The sequence below is a fragment of the Anastrepha ludens genome, chromosome 3 (genome assembly GCF_028408465.1).
Source record: "Anastrepha ludens isolate Willacy chromosome 3, idAnaLude1.1, whole genome shotgun sequence".
Lineage (NCBI taxonomy): Eukaryota > Metazoa > Arthropoda > Insecta > Diptera > Tephritidae > Anastrepha > Anastrepha ludens.
The window spans coordinates 37849480-37866091 of NC_071499.1; the positions used below are offsets into that span (position 1 = coordinate 37849480).

Genomic DNA, 16612 nt, shown 5'->3' on the forward strand with positions numbered 1-16612 from the left:
ACATTAGTGATTTTGTTTTGGTATCCTATACTTTAGGTCTTGTGAAAATGTCTGATTTTGTGTTGAATTTCCTCTTTCATTCGAAAAAAACAAAAAACGGCGACTGAAGCGCATTTAGAGCTAAAAAAAGTTTATGGAGATGCTGCTTTAAGTGAAACAATCTGCCGAGATTGGTTCCATCGCTTCAAAGACGGTGATTTTAATGTTGACGACTGTCCGCTTGAAGGAAGGCCAAAAACCTTCGAAGATGCTAAATTCGAGGCATTGCTCCATGAGGATCCGTGTCAAACGCAAGAAGATTTGTATTCAGTATTAGGAATTACCCGCCTATCCATTTCCAAGCGAATGCATGCTTTGGCAATGATTCAGAAACAGGATACTTGGGTTCCTTGTGAGTTAAAACCAAGAGCTGTTGAACGTCGTTTTTTCGCATGTGAACAACTGCCACTGCTCCAGCGGCAAAAAAGGAAGGGTTTTCTTCATCGCATCGTGACGGGTGATGAAAAATGGATTCACTACAGCAATCTACAGAAAAGAAAGTCATGGTGACTGTCCGGTCATGCTTCTACGTCGTCGTCTCGGCCGAGTATATACGCTGCGAAGGTTATGCTAAGTATTTGGTGGGACCAAGTTGATGTTATTTGTTATGAACCGTTAAAACCGAGCGAAACCAAACTATCACTGGGGATCGGTATCGACTTCAATTGATGAACAGCTTTACCGCGACGGTATACGAGATCTATCAGAAAGATGGGAAAAAGTAATAGCCAACGATGGGCAATACTTTAAATGATTCACTTGTAACCATTTTTTCAGAATAAAGTTGTATTTTCATCAAAAAGCGCGCAAGAACTTTGTTGCGCACCTAATATTATTATACAATTATTGGTAAATCGCCTCTGCGACCTTAAATATCTCTTATGTACTCTTCGTGCTGGGTTCGAGGCAAGCACATTAGGGCGGGTCAATTTAAAAATCGCTCATTGCTCTGTGAAAATCGTATTCTAGGGATCAAAATAAGAAACTTTGCCGAAGGAACCATACCTCTAAAACGAATTCTGATGTCCCCCAATTTGGGTCGAACGAAAAATCCCACTTTGACCCATTTAGAGTGCTCCAATCGAGTCCAAATGTATAACCGACCCCCACTAACTTTGGACGGCCGATCCATCCATGCCAGTGGCACACCCCCTGGAATTCCCCTGGGGGGTTTCCCATACAATCATTTCAAAATATCACCATTTTTGGCCTTTACATGAGGAAAGAAACTAAAAAGTTCGACCCGAATTGGGGGACATCAGTGGTGCGATTCACTAACACATTTTATCGATATTCGCTTTGTTATCTTTCCTTAACCACAATTTTTACGATTTTGCTATTCAGTAACCCATTTCATTACGAAAATCGACAAGACAAAATCAGCTGTTTGGTTAACCTGTCGATTATCGCGAACTAAACGACAATAATTTTCGTGTTGTTAAATCAAACGATAAAGAAAAATTAGTGATTTTAATCAAAACTGTGAAAAAAACTTCTTTAAAAAGCGTAAGTATGGCGTTTGAGTATTTGGCTTACGATTTATCGCGTGGAGAGGAGGAAGTGAGCCCTCAAATAGTTGATCGAAGTTTGCTCCGGCATGTGGACAATCCTTTCGATTTGGATGCAGGGGAGTTCCAGAAGTTATTCCGTTTAACTCCAGACTTGACTGAGGACGTAGTTTCGCAGCTTGACAGCCATCTTAGAGGTTCCAGAATAACAGCGATTTCGACTGAAAAACAGGTAAATTTGGTAACATTCAAGCTAAGTCAGTTCTAAATTCTGCCTTTATACAACTAGGTTCTAGCTGCACTGCGATTTTTTGCAACCGGGTGTTATCAACGACCCGTAGGTGAGCAATGGGGAATATCTATGAGCCAGTCGTCCGTTAGCCGTAGCATTCATCGGGTAACAGCTGCAATCAACAGCTCCATGTTTTGCGCAAAGGTGAGATTTCCCATTACCCAAGTGGAGCGGCAAGCGGCAAAAGAAATTTTTGCTTCAGCAACCTCCCCGTTTGTGGGAGGTACCATTGGAGCTATCGATTGCACGCACGTGTCAATTTTGGCCCCGAAACGTCATGAAGAAGCGTATGTCAACCACCACGGCTACCATTCGCTTAATGTCCAAATGGTAACAACATAATTTGTAAAGTATTCAAGAATCAAGATTCCCTTTTAATGTTTTACAGATATGTGATCCTACACTTAAAATTTTAAACGTAAATGCCAAATTTCCGGGAGCACGGCACGATTCATACATTTGGAGTTCCTCTGCGGTGCGAATGGTTATGCAACGGAATTTTGAAATTGGAAACCATAACTTGTTTTTGATTGGTAGGCTTTTTAATCTATTAATAAATATATTTAAATAAAAATAAGGGAATTAAAAATCAAAAATTCTCTGCAGGTGATTCCGGGTACCCTTTGGAGCCTTGGCTGATGACTCCTCTAACAAACCAACCGGAAGGTACTCCGAAATTCTTGTACAATGAGGCATTGTGCAAAGCTCGTAACCCAGTTGAGAGACTTTTTGGTGTTCTTAAGGCAACGTGGCGGTGCTTGTCTCAACAAAGGACACTCTTGTACGATCCAGGATTTACTGGACAAGTAGTTAACGCGTGCTCAGTTTTACATAATATTCGTTTAAGAGAAGGAATATACCAGACCGAAAATGAATTCACAGAGCCCAGAACAAACGACATTTTTGTAAACCAAGATGCACCATCCTCAACAGCAAAGCGCATCCAAGACCGACTGATTGCTAATTTTTTTACTTAAATACTATTTTCACTCATAATCATTCCGCATACATATCTATGTGAACACTCGGGTATAAAAAGTTAAAACATTTTCATATTTATTGTTAAAACATTTTCATATTTATTGTTAAAACCTTTTATTGAACAAAATTACATGCAGATTCAATAAAAACAATTCAGTCTTTAACTTCAGTTTACATACAGTTTTAGGTTACAGGCACATAAATCTATTTATGTATGTAGGTATGCATAAGCGTATGTACACATGGTTTATAAATTCAAAGGTCAGTCTATTTGTAAAAACGAAAACAATACATTCTAATTCATTTAATTAATGTTACTTAACATTACCACAGCTTGTTTACTTATAAAATTCAAATAAAAAGTAACTTCAGGTACTAAAATAAACATTTGGTATATATGCACATAAAAAGGAACTGCGGAATTGGTTTCTAATCTACATGCGATAGATTGCATTCGTTAGATTGTTGAATGCTTCTGCGGTAGCGCTTAAACCATTCCCCAATACGGCTATTGCCTCCGCCATCATTTTATTAGCCTGAGCAATTGCAGAGCTGCTTTCGGCTAAGATCTATTAAAAAATAGCAAGAACAATTAATAAAATGCCACTTTTATGTGTTGAAAATAAATTACCTTTAAAGCATCTGCTTGTTGTTTCGCGACTTCTACTGTTTCTCTACTCGACTGGGCTAGCATCTATTAAAAAACAATCACCAATGGAAAAACATAATAAAATTATTTTACATTAAGTTCAAAAGAAATTACCTTTAGTGCATCTGCCTGTTTTTCTGCTATTTCCAAAAATTTCTTCCGAGCATTACCGTCTTCTTCCATGCGCTTTCTTTTCAAGCTCGCCCGTGGTGTTCTCCTGTCTGAGATATGGGAATTACCTGACCTCAGCGTGAAATTCTCTGCCAGTGGCGTCCGTAAAGGCGACGGGGCTTCCGAAATCACCCTTTCATCTTCCACTTCGATACCCATTTGGATTACCTAAAAATTTACACACCAGTAAGTTACACTTTAAAACATACACTTCATGCAATTTACCTCCTCCAGTGGAATATTTTCAGGGGTTGAATCGTGGCCCTTCATAAACTCCTCCCCTATAAGAGCAGACACCCGCCTCTCGAATTCCGTTAGGGGCTCCTCGCTGATTGGCCTGTTCCCAGTTAAAGCTTGTTGCCTTCGCCGATTCCGTGCTTTAATGCTGGTGCGGCTTTTTAAGTCCCGCCATACCTTTTTAGGGGAATGATTAACATCTCTCTACTTTTAAGTAATAACACAATATTTTCTTACCGTTTGCCATTGATTCACCGTCTTCACTGCTCCACCCAGACTATTTAATTTTGCTGCTAGCTCGCTCCACTTTTTGTCGCACTCGTACTTACCATGGAGGCTGTGGAACCTAGATCCTGCTAGACCCGGGACTTCCATTAGGTAGTCAAGCAGGCGATTTAGCTGCTCGGATGTGGCACGGCTTCTTTTGGTAGCTGTCGATGTCATCCTAAAGCAATATACAAAAATTATTAATAAAACAATAAATTGAAATAAACAGTTATTTTATTGTACTTACTTTGTACATATATTATTGTTAAAAAACACTCACAATTGCATTTAACAGTTTGGCGTCTATGTTTTTTTGTTTCTCTTCTTCATGTTATTCGCTCATTCTGACATTTAATTTGACAAAGATGCCACTCTCTATCAGTTTGAATAAATAGAAGAAAACAGCTGTTCAGTGTTAGTTAACATAAGTTAGTGAATAGCACAATCGACAGTGCAATCGACAAATACTGAAGAGAAAAATAACAATTGTCGAATCGATAAGAGTTAGTGAATCGCACTACAGAATTCGTTTTAGAGGTATGGTTCCTTCGGCAAAGTTTCTTATTTTGAACCCTAGAATATGATTTTCACAGAGCAATGATCGATTTTTTTGCCTCCCCACAAATCGACCCGGCCTAAAGCACATATTTTGGGAAGTACTCCGTCGGAGTCTTGTATACTCCCAGTTTTGTAAGATGATAATTCGATCTACAAGGCCATATTAAAATGCTTATGATAATCCTCATTTAATTACATTCAACTTGATTTAATTCCAAAAAATCCCTAATATACTTTAGATTCAAGCTACCTACCTTTAAATTTGATTGCGATAAGCCCGGTAGATTGGCTCAAACAGATCTTCTTTGTATTTCCCCTTCTTCTTCTTGATTTGCGCGATAACCGCTTATGCGACTATGACCGAGTTCAACAAAGCGCGCCATCCATTCCTTTCTCGTACTAACTGGCACCAGCTGGAAGCCAAGTTCTTCTCTACCTGATCTTTCCAGCCCAGAAGAGGCCTTCCTCTTCCATTTCCGCCACCAGCTGGTACCGTATTGAATACTTTCAGTACCGTTTGTATCCATTCGGACGACATGACCCCGCTAACTAAGCCGCTGGATCATTTTTCGTTGTAGGAGTTATCTTTCATAGGCCAGAAAATAGATAGATATCCCTTTCTCAGCTAGTTTTTCCGCTATTTCGTTCCCAGTAATTCATGTATACCCTGGAACTTATAAGTTGCATGCTGGGTTATTCTGACCTGAGATATTCCGCTTAACAAGACAATCCTACACTCGTTTTGATGTAACCTGGAAAAAGTTGAAAGCTCTAATTTCTGCCTGGCTATCAGATAGCTATGTTTCTGTTGTTATAGTTGCATTCAAGGTTAAATTGGGCACATTTTTCTATTGCGTAAACTTCTTCTTGAATTCTATTTGTATTCTTGCCTAACTTTTTCTAGCATCGTTTTCCTGGTACTCAGACACCTATAGCTGCACCTTCCTTGTTGTCGGATCTCTCCGTATTCCATGTCACCATGTTCTGGTTTCACTTGTTGGCTTTACATAGCCTCTCCCAAGCCGTTTTATTGCCCAGTTCAGCATTGAAGCGTTTGACAAAACTAAACATCAGAAACATCATGTCTAACAGCATTGAGGTCTCAGCCGATAGTTCAGTAAGGATATCCAAGCTTCCACGCTATATGACTATATTCAATTAGTCTTCAACCAACTTCTTATGTCTGTTGAACTGCCAGCAACGACAAAACACATCCCGTTATGAGAGTGCGAGGTAATAAGTACTTCCTGCCAATGTTTAAGAAAACATTTTGTCCGTTATGGGATAATAACTTGATAATGAGAGAGTGAGAGAACCATATTTTGGAGTGATATAACAAGTGGCTTCTTTATAGCTTTTATAGGATTGACATATTCCCAGCTCTCAAATTTCGTGGTTGTACTTTTTGGATATTACCCCTTAGGTATCCACGTCGTGAGACTCGGCATTATTATTAGGTTCTACGCGCTGCGATCAAAATTGTCTACTGATCTATTGAGCAAAGCCTGCTGAGATCCCTATATTTTAAGAACCTGATATTCTGGGGTTAATTATTTCATAATAAATAAAGATGCACGGTATTGCCACCAAGGTTTGCAAAGAATATGTTCTGAATTTTCAATCTCTATTTCTCAGAATCGGCAGATAATGGCTTCAGAAAAGCCAATTTCGTTTAAATGGCATGTTCGGTGGCAGTGGGCAGTAAAGTAACCAGTTAAGAGTCTTAAGTTTACTCTGCTTAGTGAAAATAGCTTTTAAGATGCTTTCCCTTTTCACTGACCGATAGAATATCGCCAGTGTTCAACGAATTTCTTCTCCTTCCATTTCTAGAGAAATACGTTAGCGTGCACTTTGTATGTACACAGAAAGGCTCAAGTCCAATTAGAAGCATATGTGCCCCTTTGTTTAGCTAGATGATTCGCTATTTCATTTCTCTCATGCCGCTCGTGTCCAGGAGACCAACCTAATACTGCAGTGTTGAAGTTGCCTAACATGTTGACGAGGCTCAGGCAGTCATATACCATTTTTGAGATGATTATAGTGGATAGAAGGGCTTTCAAATCTGCCTGACTATCTGAAGGTATGTCAATGTGGGTTCCTCTCATTTTCCCATGGAGACATTCCCTCACACATATCTCGTTGGCGTGAATTTCTGCCAGAAAGATTATTTAGTATAAACCCATAGGAATTGGTTTTTTGAATTTAGGCTCATTGATTCCCGCCCCTGCTCTATCTCGGCATTACTTCAAGTCCTTTTTGCAGCAGACTTATAGAGGTTGAGGTCTAAATCATTTTGGAACCTTCTGTGTTGACCTGTCGAGCTCGTGGGTCCAAGATCTAGACATCTTGGCTTGAAAATTAGAATCGTACACCTGTGGCTGTAGCAGGTTTAGATATTACACATCAGTTGAGTTTAATCAGTAGCGGCTAACACAAAAGTATGAAGTGGTTGGCCAATATTTTTCAACTCTTTTTTTTTTTCTCCCTTTTTCCATGCATTGGTATTCGGCTTATTATGAAAATGGGCGTTCAAATCAAAACGCATATCGTGCACTTCGTGATTTTTTCGGTAAATTTAATCGTCCAAATGGGCGTAAGTTGTGCAATTGACTCAAGAACTAAAGCCTCTTGGTGGCAGGAAATGCAACAGTGAATGACCAATTTTCGAAGAAAATCATCTTCAGTGATGAGGCACATTTTCACCTCAGTGGATTCGTCAATAAGCAGAATAGCCACTCTTGGATTAGAGTGATTACCGAAAAACCAATGCACCCACAAAGAGCGACTGTTTGGTGCGGTTTATGGGCCGGCGGCATCATTGGGCCGTACTGTGAATAGTGTTCGCTACCGTGAGATGATAACGAACTTTTTATGGCCCGAATAAGATATGGATGTGGACGTTATGTGGTTTCAACAGGACGGTGCCACTTGTTGCACAGCTAACGAACCAATGGCTCTTTTGCGCCAAAAATTTGATGGCCGAACAATCTCACGTCGCGGCGATGTCAATTGGCCGCCAAGATCATGTGATTTGACACCGTTGGACTTCTTTCTTTGGGATTATTTGCAAGAAAAGATGTACGTTGATAGGGCAGCAACAATTCAAGAGCTAAAGGATGAAATAATTCGGCACATTAACGGCCTAGAACCTCAATTATGCCTCAGCGTCATCGAAAATTTGGGCCATCGATTGGATGTGTCGCCGAAGCCGCGGCGGCTATTTGGCCAATATTTTATTCTATATGTAATTGAGCTATACCAGTATTATTACGGGAAACAGAAATGACAATAATTTCTTAAAAAAATTGTATTTATTCAAAATCAACACCGGCCCTTGAAACTTAACCACTCTTTATAATCAAAATCTTAAATAGGAAATTATATTTAGAAAAACGCAATTGAACCGCCAAAACTTCGACTTTTTTGTGTTTTTTTTTCTTGTTAAATATTTTAATTTGCTCACAGAAATTGAAATAGAGATGCTGTACCTGCTGTAATCTCTTTAATAAAGTTCTTTAAATTTGATTAGAATTTTTGGTAGAAAATAATTGTAAATATTTAATATACAGAGATTGGACTCCACACCCTGAGCTCCTACGTTTGCGATTCAGTATAAAAATGCCATAAAAGGCACAAATCAAATCACAAAATGTGGCTAATAAAAAGTAGAAAAATATGAAATATTTAGACCACATATAAACGCACACAAACACACACAGCACACGGACCCATTCAACGCGCTTAGACATAATGTCTGCCAGAAAGCTTTCAACTACATATTTTTCCTGCTGCCTGCTGCCTGCTGCCTCCTGCTTCTCAATCAGGCAGGCAGACAAACTAAAAACAGGAAATAGTCTACCTAACCGTACATTCTAGTACTTACATGCGCACACACACACACGCACACAAATATACTTTTAATAGAAAATGCCCTTTGAAATATGGAATAAGTGCACAGAGCGGCGTTTACGGCTACAAAGTATAATTTAATAAGCGACGAACGAAAGAGGGGCAGCACTAAAAAAAAATGTGGGCTGAAAAAGGTATAAACCTGATGTGATAAAATGTTTCCCCTTTTCTTTATCTCTTTACTATCTGCTACTGCGAGAAGTTAGAAAAGTAGGCAATGCGAATTGTGTGGAGGCAAAGCGTTGAAATGTTACTAGGCAGAGGCGTAGCTGTCGCACAGCAATGTCAGCGTTGTTGTTATTGTGATGTGAGTGTATTGTACAGAGGCCTATGTAGCATACTTTTACTCTCACTGTTGCTGGGCATTGTTGCTGTCACTATAGCTTTTAGTTTTGCTTTCTTGTTGTTGTAGTTTTTTTTTTTTTTTGTGCTTTTCATTCCATTCTCACTACCATCAACATTTTGCCCAACTTGAGGAGATTATCTAACAAGAAAAATGTAGTGGACATTTGGACATTTTTGCTCACTCGTCTATTATTCGCAAATTTTGGCCCTTTCTGTTTAGTTTTTTCCTCTTTCTTTGTACCTTAAATGCTGTCTACATCGCTTGGCCGTTGTAAGTCTTTTCTGCTTTGCTGAGTGCTTTTTTTTTTGGTTTTTGCTATGCAGGCTTTGACTAGTGCCCAACAGGCTTTATGCCTCCACTTTCAATGCCTCAATGCCAAGCACCAGCGACAGTGACGAGACAAAGGAAATTATGAAAAAAAAAAAAACTTAATAAAAATAACCAACAAATAAAAAATGCTTACGAAAATTTTCAATGTAAATCACTGTCTAGCTCACTCACTAATTCCTTGTGGTGGAGATATCGCTTTGTGGTAAAAACTGGATTTTATTTGTAGCCAAATAGACGCTAAGCTCTTGCAAAAGTATATAACAGCATTCACGTGCAACTTGTTAGTAATGTGTGTGTGTGTGTGTGTGTGTGTGTAAGTGCCAGGGCCGAATTTGTTTCAACGCATCCCCATTACCCGCAGTCTACATAAAAAGCCTTAAGCAATCCACGAAAGCCGCATATTCGCTTTTGAGAGCCTTAGCAAGTTCCCAGCTCAGCATTGGGCAAAGTGAATGCGATGCCGTGCAGATATTCAGATTGTTTAGTCTAACTGAGTTTAGTAGTTGTTCTAGCCTCCTACTCAATTTGGAGATACAAGGCCTCTTCTTTTCGACAAGCGTCTGGTATAAATAAACCTATCTTGGCAGCACTGGAATAGAGCTGCATAAAATTGTATCTGTTAGAGAAATAGTTTTATGAGGTATGACCTTACTCGATAACCTTGTCGTTGCTTTCCCATGCAAATTTTTCGTCAGGTGAGTCGAGCAGAGGACAGGGCCTAGTTAACCTGTTCACGGATGGCTCGAAGCTGGACGGTAGGGTTGGAGGAGGAGTATTCTGCAAAGAGCTCCCTATCAAACTCAAATTCAGGCTACCGGATCACTGCAATGTGTTCCAAGCTGATTGGCTACTTACTTGCGTAATAACTGCTAAGAAGCTAATTTTTACTCCGATAGCCAAGCGGCAATTAGGGCCCTAGGCTCTATGATGGTGCATTCGAACCTGGTCAGGGAATGCCTGGTCTCTCTCACTCGATTGCATCAGAATTCTTCGATATAAACATAATTTGGGTACCTGGTCTCAGTGACTTTACTGGAAACTGCGAAGCCAACGAGCTGGCCAGACAAGGGCCCTGTGAGGCGGTGTGCCTGCGAAAGGAAAGGATCGGGATCCTCTTGACAGCCTGCGCTATACTCCTGGAAGGATGGGCTTTGCACCAACTCAGCGAGCGCTGGGAAAGTACACGAACGTGTAAGGTCGCGAAGTCCTTCTTTCTGGCCACGTTTGGATACGAGGCGTTCGAGGGATGTTCTGAGAATGACAAAATCTCATCTCTCAAATTTCGTGGGCATCCTCACGGCGCACTGCCAGCGGAGACTCGGAATTACTTCGAGTCCTTTTTGCGTCAGCTGTATGGAGGTTGAGGTGGAATCATCTTAGCACCTGCTCCTCAGCTGCCCAGCTCTCGCGAGACTAAGATTCAAGCATATTGGTTCTCACTTCTTTTCTGCGCCTGCTGATATAACAGGTATTGAAAACAAAAATCTGTTGAACTTCATCAGCAGCATAAAGAGGTTAACATAACCGCAGACTAGTCGCCGTACGTAGTCTACAAACACTCAAAATTCCCCATCCCTTTCCATTTTTTTCCCCTCTTGCAATGGTATTACAAAGGATGAACCAAACTTCTTTCGTCCAAGTGGGCCCACTCTACGGACAAACATCACTACCTAACCTAACCTAACCTAGTCGAGCAGAGAGATACCGAGCAGAGGAGTTGCGAATAGAAGAGACCTACAGTAAGCGTAGAGAGGTTTATATGCCAGGAATAAATTTCTCTTGTCTGCTTAATCATTTCTTAATAAATACATATCTATGTCCCAGGACCCAACTCAGAATGACACTGTGAGAAATTGTAAACACTTTCATATTTTTGAACTCATTTCATCTTTAACGACCCAAGAGTCTTGGTAGTAACCTGACCTTCTGCAGCAAAGCCGATTTCTTTTTTTTAGTGATCATTCATGATCATCTTGAGCGCGAATCCTGTTCTTTTTTCTGTTCTGTAGTGGAACGGCACAAACTTTCTTAGGGTGCCTCGAAGGCAGCATCAAAACTGCCAAAAATATCATTCCATCGATCAACCACGATCTTGCTAGGTCCATTACACGACTAGTCACCAAACACGTCAACTATGAATCAACCAACTTTCGATAATAGCCAACTGAAGGCATCAAAACTTGAATACTAAAAAGTACACTTTCCAAATGTTCTCGCCCTTGACAATTCCCATCCTGGGCGCTTTGCAGAGGCTACTTCACTTAGTGTAAATTCAGCGCTGTATGCCCCCAATTATTGCGTAGTCAAAGAAATGCGAATGGAGTTCGGTAGGTATTCAGTCCATTTGTATTCTATTATTTACTTGTGCACTCGTCCGTGAACCTTTCGCACATCCTGCACAGTTAGCGTTTGGCTTAATATTTTCTTTTTATCATAATTTACGAGGATGACTTGATGATATACATAGGAAACACGTAGTGCAGTATGGGAGCGCAGTGGAAGGTGCGGCGTGCGCAGATATTTTGAGTGAAGGCCATAAAATGTATGCCCCGAAACATACTGGACAGCCAAATATACCAGTTATTGGGTTTATTGCCAAACAAAGGTAGAAATGATGTTAGAGGGTAGAGATACTATGGATAGCTGGTGCTAACTGCGCGGTGGTGCATACAGTGGATGTTTGCTATAAATTTGTGTTCAAAAAAAAAAAAATATTAAAACAAGCAGAGATACATACATATATATATGTACATATGTACGTATGGTATGTACATAGGGACGGCCGGGAGAAATCATATTAGCGCGCCCTTTAAATCGTAGCAATCACTGGCAGAAATGAAAGCACTTGATATTGATTATGTGAGCTAATTTTAGTGGTGCGGGAATAGTTATTTCCTTTTCCATATAAAATACACAGAAAATTGAGGCAATAAGTGTTCAATAAGGAAAATAATTCAGAGTATTGCCGCAATACTCTTCGCTATGATGGGATACAAACATGTATGCTTAGGTAAGAAGGCATGGCCACCAACTGGACAACATTAGCTGACGCACAACACGGCAAGGAAATCAAACGTTTCATAATCGAGTAAATGCTGGTGTGACGGCCTGAAGAAAGTCAAATTTGATTTGATGCGCTGACTACTGGAGAGCTTTACGTTAAAAAATCACCCACGTCATGTTGCACTTTCATGGATATAATTTCTAAATAATTGAAGAGACAAAAGCTAAAAAGCTGTGTGCTTTGAAGGCGAAAATCGGAAATCGACTTCGACAGTTTATTCGAGGAATCAAAATATTATTGACTTAAGCGGTTCCGGTGGGCAAGAGCTCGAAAACTTAGGCTATTTTCAGAAATTTTATTTCACAATAAAAAAATGTAAACCAATTTTTACAGTTTTTAGGCTTTTTATCTAACTTCTTTTACATACATTTTTTTTTTTTTTTTTTTTTAATTTCTTCAAAAATGGCTCTGAACTTGACCCTCTCGAAAAATTGGTCCTAGACGGTGTTGTCCCTTTTGGCTCTTCTATTTATCTGAAACACAAAAACTAAACAAATTCTTAATCAGTATGACTGTAGCTATGACCCGTACTAGAATACAAAGAAAAAAGAAAATTGACAAACTGGCGCGGTTTTGAATTTGACACTCTAAAAATCGGGGTTTTTTCAGTTCTTTTAATCAAAAAAATATGAAATAATTCAAATAATAATATGATTCTAGTACGGGCGATAGCCATTATGAACAACATATCAAATTTTCAGACGATTCGGTTGAAAAGTTTTTTTATTTTTTTTATTTGACAACACCAGGCCGAAAAAAGTAGTTTTGAGGTAATTCAGTTTAAAGTTTTGCCTATTTCAATGCGATCATTGATGCCGCCGCGTGACGAATTTGACTCTACCTGCTAAAACGGCTCTAGAATCGAAAATACTAGGAATATCCTTCCAAAAATTTTACAGTATATTCTTAAAAGCACATACTTTCGAAATATCAGAAATAAAGTCGAGTTTTTGAAAATTCTAGACCATCGTGACCCCCTAAATGTATTTTATCAGATTTGGGGGGAGTACTTTGAAGGTGCTGAAAGAGAATAGATTTAGAAGAAGAAATAAGGATTTCAAAAACTACAGCGTGCGACAAAAATTAACTTTCTTTTCTTGTTATTAAAAAAAAAATAATATAATTTCATAAGCACGTAAAATTGTAGATTTTAGTGTTGCATACTTATTTTTTTTTTTTTAATTTTCTTATCAAAATAGCCTTGTAAAGGGCTCGAAAGTTTCGAAAGGCAAACGCAACCAAAGGTGTGTATTATGTGAACTACATTGTACTGCATAGGAGAAAATTTTAGCCAGAAGAATGGAGTTGGGGTATGTACTGGTACATACCTATACATTTAACTTTAACGCATTTTTTTGGTTTTTGCAAAATAAATCATTAGGAAATTTTATACGTATTAAAGCATATGGTTTTAGCGTGCACACTTAATTCATCTTGGAGAGAAATGAACCAAAAAAATGTATTTAATAGCTGGATGAATCCCCTTTTTTTTGACGCCCATATTAATCTCATAGAGTGGGTAGAAGTATTTAAAACCATTGTTGGAAAATTCAGCTGTCTGAAAGTTTAAAGTACTTTAGAAAATTAAATTATTGAGAAAATGAAAACCTGAGTGTGCAATATTAAAATCTATAGCTTCACGTGTACAAAAATATAATTTCTCCTGTATAATTTTAATGTCGCTCGATGTTATAAGCTTTTTTTTTTCTTTGACAGAATTAAGCCCATTGTATTGCACTTGGGTTTCCTTTTTAGTTGTCTTTAAGTCTATTCGGCATCCGAAGAAATCTGAGTACATCTCGTGGTGCCAAGGAGCCAAGATGGTCGCTTCTTAACCCATCAGTGTCAAAAACCTCAAGCCTGATTCGCGCGAAGACCAGGCAGATGCATAGGAAGAGGTCCGCCGTCTCATCCTCCACTTCACAAGCTGGGCAGAGTTCATTGCCTGAAATGCCTACCTTTTCCAGGTGCTTTGCTCACATTAAGTGGCCCGCCATCAGTCCAACCAGTTGCCTACTATCCCTTCTGCTTAGTGACACGTGGAACTGCGACAGTCTATCAGGCCTGTCCTCGTAACATCGCTGTCGTCCATTTGCAGCCTCTCTCAGCCTGCCAAGCTCGCTTGTGGGTTAGAGTAACCGATTTGCTAACCGTGGCTTGGATGGCCGCAGAAGAGAGTGGCAGAACGGGTTACGAGCCAAAGAAGTTGGCCTCAGAGCCTATCTTAGCTAAGGAGTCAGAGGTCTCGTTATCCATGATATCCACAAGTACCGGGACCCATGTTATAATCAAGCTATTATATAATATAATATCTACCGACATAGTTCAGCCAGGATTAAGAGGACTCGACTATACTTTAAATGGTTGGAAAGCTGTCTGAAGTGGTTAGAGGGCTGTCTGTGTTATAAGCTAATTCACTTTACTTTTTTAGTCGCAGGTCTCTGAAGGCAGGAATTCTAATTTAAAGTTACAATGGAGAATCTGCAGTCAAATTGCGTCTTCAATTAGAAGGCCGTTTTTTTTTTTGAGGAAGCATAATTGCACTCGAATACTTGACAATACCTACCGAGGGACGAACGAAGTAAGACTTTATTAAGTGGTTTACTCCTTCTAATAAAGCAAAAATTATTGTGGAATATTGAGCATTGGTTTTTCAAAAAAAAAGAGGTTGTCTGTAAAATCGGTTTACTGAAGATAGTTGAACGTGACAACGTCATAAGTAAATACTGATGTAAGGGTTGCAATTTTCAAAAGAAAATTTTAGTTTTATTTGTTTGATAGATATTTTGTATGGCTATAGAGACGAGGTTAATGGAATCGCAATGATATTGATCAAGTTACATTTATTTGTACGCAAAAATACAATTATGTCAATTTTTTTTTACAATGTACATAGCGGTTCTGCAAAATGAGTAGTCGTTCGAAACAATTTAGAAACATTTTTCATAAAATTCTTCGTTCAGAAAATAATTTTAAATTTACCAAATACTTGAATAAAATATTTATTTATTTATTTAAAGAGAAACAATTATAAATAATTGCTACACTTAAATCTAAAGCACTGGCTGCCAGGGCCGTCGGCTAGAAACATTTTTTTTTTTTTTTTTTTACATACTTAGGTGATAATATTTAGTACAGAAAGATGTATATATGTGTATATTTATAGGTGATGTGAGGATATTAAATTATATGCTTATTTTACAAAGGGATACGATTTGCGATAGAATATTAACATTGGTGGCATTAATAAACTTAAGATGATCAGAAGGTTTAGTGTTAGTAAATAGTCCTAATGTGTTGTTTCTCTGGGTAGTCATCGAGCAGATGAGATACTGTGAAGTTGCAGTCGCCGCAATAGGGGCATGGTGGTGCAGAATCGCCGCTAAGTAGATGCGTGTGTGTGGTAATCGTGTGTCCAATTCTTAGCCTAACAAAATTGTTTATATTTTTGATTGGCAGGTTTACAGGAAAGGTCGATCGTGCACCATCGGGGTTGCAGTTTTTATAGAAATGCTTGTATTTACTCCATTCTGTTTGACATCTAACATGTTGCTGTTTTTTGCAGAGTTTACGAATATCTGCATTTGTGAGGTAATCGAAAAAAAGAAGAGGTTCGGTGCCAGCTTCTTTGGCTCTTTCATCCGCAATCTCATTACCTCTAATGCCTGTATGTCCAGGTACCCACGTTACTTTTATGGAGCTATACTGAAGTAGATTTTGGCGGATTTTGTTTATGAGATGGCATTTGTTTGATGAGTTAAGAATGGCGTCTATTGAAGACTTACTGTCTGTGCATATAATATGATTGGCAACTTTACGAGAGGAGTACAGTACTGCTTCATGCAGAGTAGCTACTTCAGCTGTAAAAGCTGAGCAGTATGTGGGCAGAGCACCGACGGTAATGGTGGCACCAAGTGTGTTTGTGACAGCAAACGTTGTACTGGTATCAGATTTCAATCCATCGGTGTATATGATTTCCCAGCCCTCGTTGTATGGTTGTAAGGTTGAATAAAATGTATTGTTTCAATTTCTACTTGACTGTTAAAATTTAATTTTATATTTTATTATTTTATAATAATACATTTTGTATTGACATTTTTTTCTTTCAGAAAGTAAACTGAATAAAAGTTGTTGTTCAATTAGTTACTTAATTATTCTTGCAAATTTAATTGTAATTTGTTGTAAAAAGAGTTGTGTACATAAAATTCAGTTATGCTTTCTGTTTCTTTTATAGGGGGAGCCTGCTTTAGAGGCATCAAAA

At 38.8% G+C, this 16612-nt stretch overlaps 2 protein-coding genes and 1 long non-coding RNA gene across 3 annotated transcripts; 1 reads left to right on the top strand and 2 right to left on the bottom strand.

The window, feature by feature from the left end:
- The first annotated feature begins 1541 nt into the window (after nt 1-1541).
- LOC128857756 (putative nuclease HARBI1) lies at nt 1542-2930 on the top strand. Its single transcript, XM_054093499.1, has 4 exons — nt 1542-1779; nt 1837-2169; nt 2228-2372; nt 2446-2930. The coding sequence occupies exons 1-4, from the start codon at nt 1552-1554 to the stop codon at nt 2814-2816; spliced, it is 1077 nt and encodes a 358-aa protein (XP_053949474.1). The 5' UTR covers nt 1542-1551; the 3' UTR covers nt 2817-2930.
- A 154-nt stretch (nt 2931-3084) lies between these two features.
- Nucleotides 3085-3903, bottom strand: LOC128857758 (uncharacterized). The gene is made up of 4 exons (XM_054093500.1): nt 3866-3903; nt 3584-3808; nt 3452-3514; nt 3085-3389 (listed from the first exon to the last, which is right to left on the bottom strand). Exons 2-4 carry the CDS (start codon nt 3797-3799, stop codon nt 3255-3257), a joined length of 414 nt encoding a protein of 137 aa, XP_053949475.1. The 5' UTR covers nt 3800-3808; nt 3866-3903; the 3' UTR covers nt 3085-3254.
- A 24-nt stretch (nt 3904-3927) lies between these two features.
- LOC128857759 (uncharacterized) lies at nt 3928-4600 on the bottom strand. The gene is made up of 3 exons (XR_008453942.1): nt 4392-4600; nt 4115-4322; nt 3928-4054 (listed from the first exon to the last, which is right to left on the bottom strand). It is a non-coding gene; the product is annotated as an uncharacterized LOC128857759 (long non-coding RNA).
- Nucleotides 4601-16612: the final 12012 nt, after the last annotated feature.